Raw genomic sequence first — 13,928 nt, forward strand, 5'->3', positions numbered from 1 at the left:
GGCAGAAGTTATATTTCCATGCTTAGAATACACACACCTCATCTTATCTCTCATAAGCAGATGTGAAAGTTCATGTGAGCCTCATGCACACAGACACAGTGGTGTGCACACTAGTTCCCTCTAGAGTGGTAGAAACATGTACCCTCTACTGGCTGTCATTTACGTGACCTCTAAAGTAAAATATAAATAAAACTGTTTCTAAAGCAGAGATTTTCTCGAGAAAAGTGATGCAGTGCTCTATAAGACGCCCAGATGCAAATGAGCTATTAGCTATCTCTGGAACAATTTGTCCGTTGTCCCTGTTAAATAAACAATAAACTAAACTTGCACTACTTACTTAGCTTTGACTCTAAATATCTGCATTCGTAAAAGTACTCTGTGAATCATCTTTCTGATAGACAATCTTTGACAGTATAATCTGTTGTTTTGTCCTGGTGGTACACAGCTAACAGAGCAGCAGCAGATGGAAGCTGAGCAACTCCTCTTGATTTACAGATTACCTATACTTTTTTTTTTTAATCTCTCTGATACTTTCAAAAATAGTAAAAGTATTTAGTACATTTCCATCATTGTTCCAGGGGAGGCCAACTAAAGAAGAGGAACTTCAGCGAAGGTAACAGGTAGCTATGTTGGCTAAGTGTCATTTTTAGCTAGCAAAAGTCAGCTACAAAATGAAAATAACACAAGCAAAAACAGTTGGACATTTTAACCCTTTTTCTTGCCACTTCATGTGTACTAATTCTGAATTTTGACACCCATTCCCCTGTAATTATGTTCACTGCTATGTTTTAAACATGTGTAGTATTTCATTTAATGTTAATAGATTTGGTACACACACACACGCACACGCACGCACACACACACACACACACACACACAGGCTCTTCAGTTATGTAGAAAATACATTGCTGTATATGTAACCCACACTCTGCCGCAGCCACTCCGCCCGCCGATACTCTGCGTTGTGTTTAGGTTTTGATGTTGCCGGCGAGGGGAAGTGTGTCTCCCGAAAGAATCACGGGAGGCAGAGTCGATCATTTATGGTGACGAGACCGTTTATTATTCGTAGCACCACCACAGTAACCACGACAGCCTGTAGAATAAACGGCGTACATTGAACGCAACAGTACAGTACACCGGGCACGTCAACATCCGCTAGCGCCCGGGAGCTAACATAATTAGCAACCACAAATCAAAACAAAACACAAAGAGCTTGCTCAGGATAACGTAATTAAAATATATCACACACAAAACCTATCACACTACTACGACACAGAGAACGTAAAATCTCCCTCGCAGAGTTTTAAGCAGCATTCCACACAAAAGAATAATTAAGTTTAAGGAGCAACATTCCACCATGACCTACCTGTAGAATAAACGGCGTACATTGAACGCAACACGGCGTCTCCTGCGTAACACACGTCAATTCTACGGGCAGTGGGAATAGACAAATAAAATAATAAAAAAAAAAGAAATAATTAAATATTTAGTACTCTATAGTACTCTAATAGTGCACAACAGCGCAACACATACACCATGTTACATATACATTACATTATCATTTCAGTAACTTGTGGAACAAAATGTTCATCAACCTTAATCATAGAAACTCTCATCTCACAAGTTGCAGGAAATTGATCAGGCATACACAAGAGTGTGTGCTCGTATATAAATGGAAACAATTCACAAATTTGTAAGACTTGACTGTATACCAACCCAATAGTGTGGCATCACATTTGTTACTCAGTATTACTAAATGTTTACATGTTTAAATGGATGGTGATGTAAGAGATGGAGTCGGAACAAAGGAGTGGATGTGAAAGGTGTGTGATCTGAGGATTGAAAAGGAACAGAACCAAAGACAGATTATAAGGGCATGAGATCAGATCACCATGCCCTTCATATTGGTTGTTAGGTAAAATAGCCCTCGTCTGTGAAGATCCAAAGAGAGCAGGGTTTCAGAAGAGTGGATTTCAGATCATGGATGGAGTCTTTAAAGTTGTGATTTTTCAATGGCCTTTTAACTGGAGCAACCCAGGCTTTCAGGTGTTTTCTATGAAACTGGATTATTGTGTAAATTGTAGACATCAGAGACCATTATGTTGATATTGTGAAAGTGTCTGTCTATAAGTGTGTGGCAGTATTGTGTGCGTTTAATCCCTGACAAGTGACGCAGGCCTCCTGGCATTATGATGACAGAAAGCTGAAACATTCCATCTGCATTTAACTAAATTTGTCTTTCAAATATGGGAGCAGAATTATAAACAAAATTGTCCTGCGTAAGCCCTTAGGTTTCAGAACTCAGACCTTAGACACTGGCTGATTAAAGCCTTTCACTTGTTTATTCTAGTTCCACTCAAGTTCCATCCAAACTGTTTGAAAACACTTTCCTGTTGGAAAGTAAGTTGGGACCAGGGAAAATATACATGCACAAAAATACATAGTTATGTTTAGGTATGAGATTTCCATTATCACGAGGCTAATGTGACCTCTTCAGGCTGTATATTTTTATAAAATTATATATAAAATCAGATGTAAGTAAATCTAAGCAGCAATTTTTTGCAATGTTGCCCCAATCAATTATTGTTAAACTGTCCTTTTTGACATTTGAGGGATTTCCAAGTACACTGGTCGGCATCTATTATTTGTGTCAGCTTTAGTGGAAAAAAACCCCCCAAAACTTGCATCATGGTATGTTGCCGTGTTTCCTGTCTCAGTAGTTTTGTCATACTCTGTGGTTACATAGACTTACAGGTGAAGTTGAACCTGCGACCATGAAGTCTTTTGCACACAGGGTACCGGTCTTAACCACTGAGCCACTCCACCCCATGTCTGTTCTTGCTCATTTAGGTGTGGAAATGACTAGTAGTACTGATGTGTGTCACAGTAGGTGGGCCGTTATGTTTAATATGGACTTTCCCCTCTCTGTAATTATGATGCTGGTGACCAGACAAAAAGAGGCAGATTAATAATTACAGGGTGTAAAATGGAGTGACTGACTCAGTGAAGAGTGTGGGGTTTTACCTTCGCCATCCCTCTGGCCACATCCTCTGTGTTCCTCTGAGTAAGTGTTGCCTTTTGACAGCTACACTGATGACTTTTCCATCTGATGACACATTTCAAGCTGTAAAAGGGAAAATAAGTACACATTTTGAAAGGTGAAGGGTTCGGTAGAAGTCTTTTTTCCCCAATAATGTAAAAAAATTAAAAAAAGCCGACCTTAAATCACCAGACAAAACAAACTATTTGAAGTCATTTTTGGCAACAAATTATTATTTCAAATAATGAGAATATTTGACTAGTTTCCTTAACTTTCTCAAACTGATTTAGATGTTTTCAGTATCTCATTCCCCACTTTTTTTTTCAGAGTGTTACAGTTATTGTATTTCTGTTTTCAGGACAGCATGGACAACAGAAAGAGACCAGCTGCTTCGCCCAACTCTGGCAGCTTTGTCTTCTGGTCCTCCTCATTCCAGAGGCAACCAGCCAGGGTCCTGATTGTGGAGGCACTGCCACCATGGTGGTCAGACACTTGCAATGTGCTCTGTGATGCTCTGGATAACTTCTTGTCCCTTGCCTGTAATCTGGATGGACCCTGTAGGATTCCACTCCTCAGCCTGTATGCTGTCAGCAGGCAGCAGGAATGCATATTGCCATTTGTGGTGAGACAGAGACAGCCATAGATAAAGTACATTTTAAAGCAATGGAAAACATTTTGTCACTTTCCTTGTATTGCTTTCTCTTGTATCTTCCTCCCTTTGTTGTTTCTGTCACCCACCCTTATCTCTCACTTTTATTCCCTCTTCTCGTCCCTCTTTTTAGCAGGTTCGTGGCAACTTGGCCAGGCTACATTCCTGTGTTGAAGAGCTGAGGTCTATTCCAGGAGAAGGCTGTATCAAAGGAGCAGCCAGAGGAGGCGAGCTGCTGCGACAGGCAGTGCTGGACAGTCTGCAGCAGTTTAAACAGTACATCAGACACATCAGTACTGGAAACCAGACCAACAATAACTTATCTGTTGAGGTGAGCATCAACAGAAGTTGTTTGTGCCCTACAGTCACAAAAAAGCATGATCTTAATCAAAATCGTTGCACACAAATAGAGAGGAGATACACGAGTGACTTAGCAGATACAAAAATGTCATAAAGCATCTACATACAATAGCAGCAGTTTGTCATACAATGTGGAGACACTGGGGATTGAACCACAATATACTATATAAACCACTGAGCTACAGTCAGAAACAGCAGAGACAAAAACGGCATCTGCCTGAACATGGTCTTGCATGATTATAACATCTAAGGCAAAAGTTGATCATGAATGAATGTCCTGTAAATATTTAATTTGCATCGCTTTATTTTCATTATGACGAAGCACCTCATCAGCCGCAGACTAGCTTCAATTGATAATATCTCTTTTCATACGATATAGGCAGGCTCCATTAATTCCTGTTCAATAGCTCTCTTCATGTGCAATTCACTTTATCCAGCAGCTAAAAGCAACACATTGAATTACGAAACCCATTAGCATGTTTTCAAAAGCTTTAACAGTTCATTCGCGTGTGTGACAACTCTTCACAATGATCACAATGTCCAATTAAAACCAGCTCATGTACATTTCAAATGCAGGAAATGAGCTCTACTCATCTGCTGCCAAGCCTTCTGTCTCGATATAGTTGTAGAACTGACACCAGATAAGCTTCAATACCTGCTGGATAATTTTTGATAAAACATCCAATCAGCTGTCATTAGGAAGTGGCAAGTTGTTTTATTTAACTTGTATTCCTTTTTATGTTGCACCTGTTTTGACACAGTCTACTAATGTACATTGTTTCATTATAAATTAAAGATCATAGTTCCCAGTTAATTGCAGCAGCTTGTTATGTAATACAGAGCCACGTGTAGGCAAATACTCCAGTTCCAGGCTGAAATCATGGGGCACACGGACAATTTTGTTTCAGGAAATGACAATAAAGAGGACTATTAGCTGACATTACCGAAAGCATCTCATGTTAAATTTGAAAATTGGACAGCTGAGAAATGAGACACTCACTGGCCTTTTTGTTGAATTTGAACAATTTGTCCTCTGGATATAAGGCACTGGTTTGTTGACAAGGATCTGTCAAATCCAGCCAGCTTTATTAGAAGCTCTGGGCAGATGATAATACCAAGACCCACTGTTTTCGACAGCAGCAGATATGAATAGCCTCAATAGAAGCTACAGAGACACAAAACAGAGACATGGCACTGTGTGTGCGTGTGTGTGTGTTGCTTTTCATTCATATACACATTGTGTGTGTGTGTGCATGCCTTGATGATGAGGGTCAGCCCTCGGCAACACATTTTTTCTGCAAAACAGCAGTAGTTTAACATTTTTCCACTTTTGGCTAAACAGCAGGAAGCAGAGAGCAGAGCCCATCAATAATCACATTTGGTTCAGTACTTGTGTTCTCTGTATCTGTTTTCTACCATAACTAATTGAATCTCTTTCCTTCCTTGTCCTTCCTCAGCTATAAGCAGTGCTTATTTTAAGTATTTTGCATAGATGCGCTGCACAAAACCCTTCATTAGCAATGGTAAATTGGTAAAGAAATGTTTTACAGCTCATTTGTGTCATGACTTGTTGGGTAATTACAGCTCAGATAGAGATATAATTACAGTTAATATAGCAAGAAGGCAGGTAAAGAAGGGGTTTTTGGGTTGTCTGTCTCTGTCCCATTTTTGAGAATGCTACAGTGATTGCAAGATTTGATGGTGCATTATCTCAAGAATGTCTCAAGTGAATCCTTTCAGTTTGGCACAAATATTCACTGAGACTCATGGATTAAGTGCTTAGATTTAGGGGGCCCAAATGTTAAGCCTTTAAAACTGTTGCTGTAATCCCAATTCAAAACATAGAGCAGTTGTTGATTGAAGACAGAAATAATGAGCTGCATTTATACCCAGGGTTACACAGAATTCAAGCACCTGCACATACATAACTGTCCCACTGTCTGTTTAAGTTTTATTAGCATTGCTTTTGGTTACTTTTTGCATGTCAGCAAACAGCTGCAGAGAATTATCATGATAAAAGATGAGAAGGCGACAGTAATTTAAAAAACATTAGAATTGAAAAATATCATTAAATGGGGAGCGAGAGAGAGCACATTAGCTCACCCTGGCTGAAAATCAATGTTTTGTTTCCCTTTCTGGGAGAAAATTATTATATAATAACAGCAGCAGCCTTCAACAACCTTTCCATTTTCAGCAGTGTGTATTCTATAGCATCCCCACTGTAAATCCTCATTTCACATAGTAGTGAAGCTCTTTAGGTTTGGTAACAGGTTGGCATTCCCGGTGCATAGCTGTGCAGATCACTGGTTGAGTATGCCGAAAGCTGTGCTATTAAAACTGTGAATAGAATAGCTGCATTATTATGATTAGTGAAGCCAGTATTGCAATTTAATGTGTTTCCTTAATATCTGAAGATACATTATGATAATTTTATGACTTAATTAATGTACCACTCTTGCATATAGTCCATTTGCATGTTATACAAGTCTGGCAAAAAAATGATGCGGTCTTCAACTGTTTGCTGAGGTGTATTTCCTCATGAAGTGAGTTAGTGCAGAGTGGTGTCCCTGCACCTTATGAGTACACCACTATCTTCTGGCCCAGGACTGCAAATCTGACACTGTATTTAATTTAGTTGGTATAATTTAGTGCATGCCATGGATCTAAACACAGCGACATAACAGTCAGACCAGAAGTATGCTTTGTTGTGGTGATTCCGTGGCCTGTACTTTTGCAGATATGACAACATCTATTATAACTTTTCATCACCAGCTGGAACAACTCAAACATTGGCTTCTTGGGAAAAGATGTGGGCATGAACAGCATTGAGGCCCAATAATAACACAATTAAAAGTGATAGATGTTGTTTAGTGCAGTTGTTCATGTTGGTTTTTCTTCAAAACAGTGTGGAGATGAATGGAGGTTGAAGAGCAGAGACTGGCCGAATTTTAATATTCAGTATTTCCAGAGGTGCTGCTTTAGGAAATTTATAGATCAATTTCCCTGGGTTACTCGACTAATTGGATTTATCTGGGGTCTGTTTTGTGTCTTGTGTATAGAAACATTTTCATTTACCTTATTCCCAGATTACTGTGGTGACCAGCCAGTCAGGGCCTGGGATTGTCCGCCAGCTGGAGATGGGGCTCAAAGATGCTGACCTGGTGTCACTCAAGCGACTCCTGGTCGTACAGATCAACAGCGTAGGAGACTGGGGACAGGACACTCCATCACCTGAAACCACATACACTGAGGCTGAAGGTAGTAGACATACTGTACATACATGACAGTGTATGCAGACACAAAAATATTTCCAACTTCCTTCCACACACTTCTAAATCAGCTTCTGTTGAGCTGTGCAGCTTTGACCCATTTATTGCACTGTATTTCTGCTACCGGTTGCCACATATCTACTGTCAACACTGGAGACATATGTCATGTCTGCCAATCCTCACAGGAACTTCATAATGACATACAATTCTTTGTAATTATATGAAGTCAAGTGGTGAGCGGTGTCGTCAGAGTAAGTAGAGAGTGATGTGACGACTGGATGGAAATGAAAAAGGGAGAAATGGGAAGTGAGAAAGCAAGACACAGAGAGGAGGAAAAAGTTCAAGAGAGGAGGGTGTTTATGCACCAATGGAATGTGTCATTTCACACGGATGAGTAGTTACTGCATCAGTGGAGAAAATGGCGGCAACTCGTTTACTCAGAAGTGTTGGAAACAATGATACTAACATTTGTGTGAGTCTGAAATCACCTGACACAATCGTGTCAGTTGTGTAATCCAACCTGTATCCCTGTTTCCCACATCATAATCTTCTACTTGGGTAATTTGTGTGTGTGTATAAATGTAGATGACTCATTCATGTGTCTCGGCAGCAGTAGCCACATATTTACTATATTAGTCGATCGAACAGAGTTGCATTTCCAGTGACCAACAGAGAAGCAATGCCATTAAAGCAAAGACATGTTTGGAATGTTTGGAACTCATGTTTGCAAAAGTGTTTACAGCATGAGTGCTTGATCACTTTAACACTCACACAAACCACTAAAAATATCCCACATAAAACCGTTTCATTAAAAGTTCTGTCGGAAGTGGAGAAAACAAGAATGATGCTACAGATCCATACAGTTTTGGGCTCTATCATGTAAGTTTTACAGCAATTATGGATGTTTTCCCCTCTAAATATAACATCATTAACTGAACAATTTAAATATAATAATTGTAATTCTTCTTTACTTATTTGCCTGTATAAATGCTCATTTAAAAAGAGCTGACAAAAGAACAATCAGGCCTAAAATAGGCCCACTGATGTTTTTTTGTATTAAAACCAGAGTCATGAATGCACTCTTTGACAATTAGTCTGTGACATTTCTAACAGTAAATCTCGTGATTTTGGACGAGAGCCTGTGAGACAGAAAAGAGAATGGGGTCAGAACTGCATCCAAGAACTACAGTGACCTCAGAGTTCATTTGGATGAAAGCTGAAGCAGGCTTAAATCAAAAGAAAAGGAGTTTAACTGTCTGGCCAGTATGAATTCTACTCAGATTTCCTGAATGAACGACCTATAATACACTTTATTCTTTCAGTTTTGAAGGTAGCTTTAGTTGTAAAAAAGAAATGTGTAACTGATTCATCAACCCTCATGCATAAAATTTAGGAAGCAGTGTTGACTCTGGGAATACTCCGGAATCTGGGCGCGTTGTGGAATCTTAATGTCATCCGTGTGTTTAAGAGACTGGGTGGGAATGTTCTGTGTGAGAGAGAGAGAGGCAAATACATCTTACTTAACACCAGACTATTTATTTTAGACATGTGTGTGTGTCTCACTCACTGAGTCCATGGAGTGCAGTATATCATAGGAATTGGGCGGAGTATCTATTTTGTTTTTGTGCTCTACAAAACTGAGAAAATGCAAAAGTCATAACTGTTTTCACACTGCACATTTTATAGTCAGGGAAGTCTGTGTCAAATTGAGCAGCACACTCAAGACATGCATTGTGTGGATATTTTGGTTAGTCTACACTTGTGCAAAGAGATTGTTAAAAGTTAAGGCTTGATTATAGTGGCAGAGAACTAGGTTTAGGTCAAAGTGAGGATATGGTTTGAGGTTAAGCAGTTGTGATGGTTAGGGTTATGGTCTGTAATTGTACCACTGAGCACCAGGGAGAAGATCCAGAAAGGTCACAGAGCAAGAGGGAGAACACAGAGGGTGAGGAGCAGAATGGTAACAGAGAAGGATGATTATGGCTCCAGTGGTTTTGGTTACTCTAACAGGGTTGTTGACTAAAACAGAGTCAGTCCTACACTAGACGCAGTAGTTCCTTAAACAAATATTTATTTATATTGTTTGATTGATGAGACAATCATAATTTTTCTTGAGAGAAACATATTTTTTTTTAAAAAGAAAAACCCTCTATTCTCAGTATGATTTTCTTTCCTTCTTTCATTTTCCTTATGACCAACATGGGTCATAAAAGCCAGACAAAGCATATCTTTTGTAGACAAATCACAAAATCTAAAAAATGGTTCCTTACTTCACAATGGGCATCTGGCCAAGATGTGCCTCCTACACCCTAGTGCAGAAGAGCCTTACTTTCATTATTCTTTGTGATGAAACTGAGTCAAAGCTTGATTCAGAGGAAATTAAGTGTTTCAACATGAAGGCAGAAGGATGAAAGGGTAGAGGCAGAGAAGGGAGGGACATAAGGAACAGAAACAGAGGGAAAGAGATACAGATGAATACAAAAAGATGTTGACACGGGTGGATAACAAAAACAAAGAGGACCAAACAGTAGCGGACATATTTCGATAAGGGTATCAGTATCAGATGTCCTCTGCCTGATTAAGGACAAGGAGAGTGGGTGACATCACCTGAATCTGACAGTACTGCTGGCACTAACCCAAGAAGCCATTTTCATTCCCACACTGACTTCACTTCCACTCAGTGCCTCATGTGTGTGGGAAACATGCAGGCAAAACACAATAACTGATTTCAAATTTAAAGAACCCAAACAAAAGGAAAGGTGACAGTTTGTCCGCATAGCCGCTGCGTGTGTTGGTTGTTGCTGCTTATATATAGAAGATATATGAGACATGACAATAAGGTGAAGTGAATACGTCGAATCAAATCATTACCATGCAGGAGAGGAAGACGTGATCTGTCATGCTGCTTTGCTCCAGTTAGCTGTAGATGCCCTGGCTCTGTGCAGCTTCTGCTGCTTAAAGTTCCTTCTCCTTTTAGCTAGGCTCAAGTGGGAGCACATGGAGATCATTAGCTCCTGCTGCAGTGAAGGGTGAAGGGGTGAGTTACTGGTCTGGTCACATGGGCACATGGTGGCCAATAGCTTTTGGGGGTTGGGTCCAGGTGGACTCACACATGTTGGGAAAAGTGGAGGATCATGGGAAACTGAGTTCAGTGGCCCTGCATTTAGTGAAGGAGCGTGTGGTCACAGAGGGGAGAGGAAACAGTGATATTTTACCAGGACATTTGAGAGGCTGGTATCATTTAGAGATGGTGGGGATTGATCCATTGTCCATTTATGCCAAGCATGCACTCTTCCACTGAGCCACTCCCTCTACAAATGTAGTTAAATAAAAACACTTTACACACTTCATCCCTCTCCCAAATAATTATGTTTGTTTGTATTTTCATTACTAAACTTCTCTTTATATACACAGACTTATTATCGCACATTCTGGTTCTTTCATTTCAGGGAGTAAGTTAATAGACAATTACATTTTCCTTGGAGAAAACCACAATAACATTCTTCAAAGAAAGACCTTAGCAGTTACCCAACTTTGTTATGAACGGCAAGTGAGTTTGGTGTCGGTTGCTGAAGGACTTAAACTCTGTGACATAGAAAAATCTAAGAGTCTGACAATGGGGAGCTGCCAGCTGAACGTAAGCAGCAGACATTTTGTTGGATGAATTGGATCCACCATGATTTCTCTGGGCCAAAGGAAGCTCCAGCCAGTCTTAACAGTTTAATGCTTCCATCCCTCCAGACTAGAGAAATATGACTTTGTCCTTCTGTCCGAGTCTCTCCATCTGCTGTTGCTGTGTGCCTGTGTGCGATGAGAATTCACAAAGCATGGAGGCAAAGCATCAATCTTTGTGTCCATATTGAAGTTATGGTCTGCGTGCGCCTGTGCAATCTGCTGCACAAAGATTAGCTAAGTAATCTGCTTCCTGTCTGAATTTCCTATTTGAAATCCGATTCATGTCTCATTTTCAAATCATTCTTTAAAATCCCGGTGACCTACGTGTACTTTTCCATCCTGGGCATAGACGGAGTTTAAATATAAGCATCTTTCTTTGTCAGTGTCAGTGGTCAGGATGCCTATGAAATATAGCTATGATGATATACAGACACACACTGCAGCTGAAGCTGCAACACTGGAAGATTAATGGTGTCTCACTGTCTCCTGTAAACACCTGGGTCTTGTCATCTCTCTGAGCCGGCTTAAACCCAAACTGTATGACAGTGAGCTGGAAGAGGCTTCACGTTGTGTAATCCCAAAAGCACTATCAATAATCTTCTTAGCACTATGAATTAGAACTGTGTATAGTTTGCTCCACTGTAAAGTTATAACAAATGGAGATGCTGGGGATTGAACCCAGGACCTCATACATGCGAAGCACGCGCTCTACCACTGAGCTACATCCCCTGTGGATTCTGCACAATTTACCTTGATATGGTTAAATTCTTTATGATGTACTGATATACCTGTAGCCAGAATTTTTTTTTTTCTTTGTCAGAGTTGTTGCATAATAATAATCTCAATGGGTCAAAGCAGCCATTTCTTCCACACATTTTTGCTCCTGAATCCAGTTTTCAAGTGATGGTCTCTGTACAGTTTTACAGAGGTGGTGTATTATTCCTCCATCCTCCACCTGTCTGTCTCACACCAATAACCTCCTTCTCCTTCACTGCTTCACTCGTTTAGCCCTGAGCTGGGAGGTAAATATTATTTCCTCTCCTTCTTCTTTGCTCCTTTAAGAGGTTTGCGGTTCTTACAGTCAGTGAAGAAACATGCTGAAGGCAGCCCACTGAACCACGTCTTTATACAGCTATTGTGCATCTTTGACAGAGATTTAAATCCCTTATTTATGAAGGAAGATTCATAAATTGTGTGAAAAGCGCATCTCCTCTATTTCCTCTTTTTATGATTTTACCATCAATCTACTACAGCTGAATTAGATTTTAATGTAAAATTACAAATCTTAATATATAAGTGAATAGGAATGCCGCGTCAGAACATAAAGCTATTACAATTTTATAAAGGATGTCAACATCACCAGTAGCGGAGGGAATAATATCACAGGTTGAGGATGTTGCACAATATTATATATGACAATGTATCACAATTAAACTCCTTAAAGCATCCCTACTAGTTAAAAACAATAAAGTATTCCATACTTGGTTTTATTTGGTTTTTGTTTTTCGTCAGTTATTTTCGTTACCTATGAACAATTCTCATGAAGAACTTGTGTGTTTAAGCGTCTGAGTATACTCTGCAAACTACTGACTCACCACTATGTCTCCTCTGTGTGTGTCTGTGTGAGAGCGACCCCACAGAGTCCCCACATACATTTCAATCTTCTTTTAATCATACTCAACTTCACAGATGAACCTCATCAAAGCGTAGCAGAGAGATGTGAGGACTTTTGCCCCTCTTCTTCTCTTCTCTCTGCACTTCCTTAATTACTTATTTTCTTTCTCGTTTGCTGTCCTCTAAGAAGGACAGAAAAAGGAGAAGAATGAAAAGAAACTCCTGTATGTTTTTGTTTCTGGATTTCTTTCTGTCTCTCTTCTCTCTTCCAGTAAACTATCCAATTTCCTCTCTGCTTTTATCTCGCTCTCGCCGCGTCTCTTTTGTATAACCTTAGATTTATGATGTGTTACACTAGATTTATTCGACTCCTCAGCCTTATCCACTCTGTGACTTTTTTTCATAAAGTAGGTCTGCTTTTAAAACTAAACTCCATTCATGAAGATGTACTTTCACAGCAGTCTGGGAAAACTGCACACTGGATCGCTTTCAAATGTTTATATTGTTTAACACACACACTGTTAACCTGGAATTAAATATTATGTTAAATTAGTATGTTTAGGTCGTATAGATGACAATGCATAAACAGTAAACAATACATTGGCACACCGAAGACAGCCTGTTGTCAGGCTTCAGACTCTGCAGCAGGTCACAGCTGAATATCTATAGTTCATGTTGCCAAAATTGTGGGTGTTCTGTAATTGTGTAATCGTATCTGCCTGCAGTGTGCACTGCATTCCTTTTCATCGGTGTCTGCCACCGTCGGAATATGTAATGCTCTTTTTTGTTTCATTTTTCTCACTCTGCCTATTTGCCTCCTTCAGAACACTTAAACTGTTGTGACACCCCACACACAGCTGCACTTGGATTAGTATACATATCAATAGCCAATTTTTGAACCATGAGAATAATGACTCTGAAATTGTGTGCCGCGCTTGAGAGGATTATAATACACTGGCCAACAGCCCAGAAATATGAAAGGGTAGGACAAGTCCATCCTGAAGACTCTGACTGAGCCTAACTTCACGTGTATTACAAAAATAATGTGAAACTTCCATCACGTCTCATAGGCGTCCTTTTCATCCTCTCCACAAAGCTTGTAAACTTATTCTAAATGCAAAGACCTTGTAGCTTTTTCCAAAGATTGTTTGACAGAGTAATTGCTCACAAATGAATAAACAGTGTGGAATAGTGTCCCCATGCTACCTAATGTCAAATGCAGTTAAAGCCTTGAACTGCTCAGCCTTCAAAAGAAATTTATACACACTGGTTTTTGTTAGAGAGAAAAAGATTTCATGAAAATTTATAGAAAATAGTGCAG

At 39.7% G+C, this 13,928-nt stretch overlaps 1 protein-coding gene and 1 non-coding gene across 4 annotated transcripts in view; one reads left to right on the top strand and one right to left on the bottom strand.

The window, feature by feature from the left end:
* The first annotated feature begins 241 nt into the window (after window positions 1-241).
* m1ap (meiosis 1 associated protein) overlaps window positions 242-13,928 on the top strand; it is a 28,196-nt gene continuing 14,509 nt past the window's right edge. Inside the window, exons 1-4 of one of the 3 annotated variants that reach the window (XM_058623556.1) lie at window positions 242-620; window positions 3,399-3,662; window positions 3,823-4,020; window positions 7,136-7,307. In XM_058623556.1, the coding sequence (XP_058479539.1) occupies window positions 3,405-3,662; window positions 3,823-4,020; window positions 7,136-7,307 (628 nt within the window). In that variant the 5' untranslated portion in view covers window positions 242-620; window positions 3,399-3,404. The remainder of the gene's footprint in view (window positions 621-3,398; window positions 3,663-3,822; window positions 4,021-7,135; window positions 7,308-13,928) is intronic. The other 2 variants (XM_058623555.1, XM_058623557.1) reach the window with 2 other exon arrangements.
* On the bottom strand, window positions 11,651-11,722 carry trnaa-cgc (transfer RNA alanine (anticodon CGC)). The gene has a single exon. It is a non-coding gene; the product is annotated as a tRNA-Ala (tRNA).

The sequence above is a fragment of the Solea solea genome, chromosome 3 (assembly GCF_958295425.1).
Source record: "Solea solea chromosome 3, fSolSol10.1, whole genome shotgun sequence".
NCBI lineage: Eukaryota > Metazoa > Chordata > Actinopteri > Pleuronectiformes > Soleidae > Solea > Solea solea.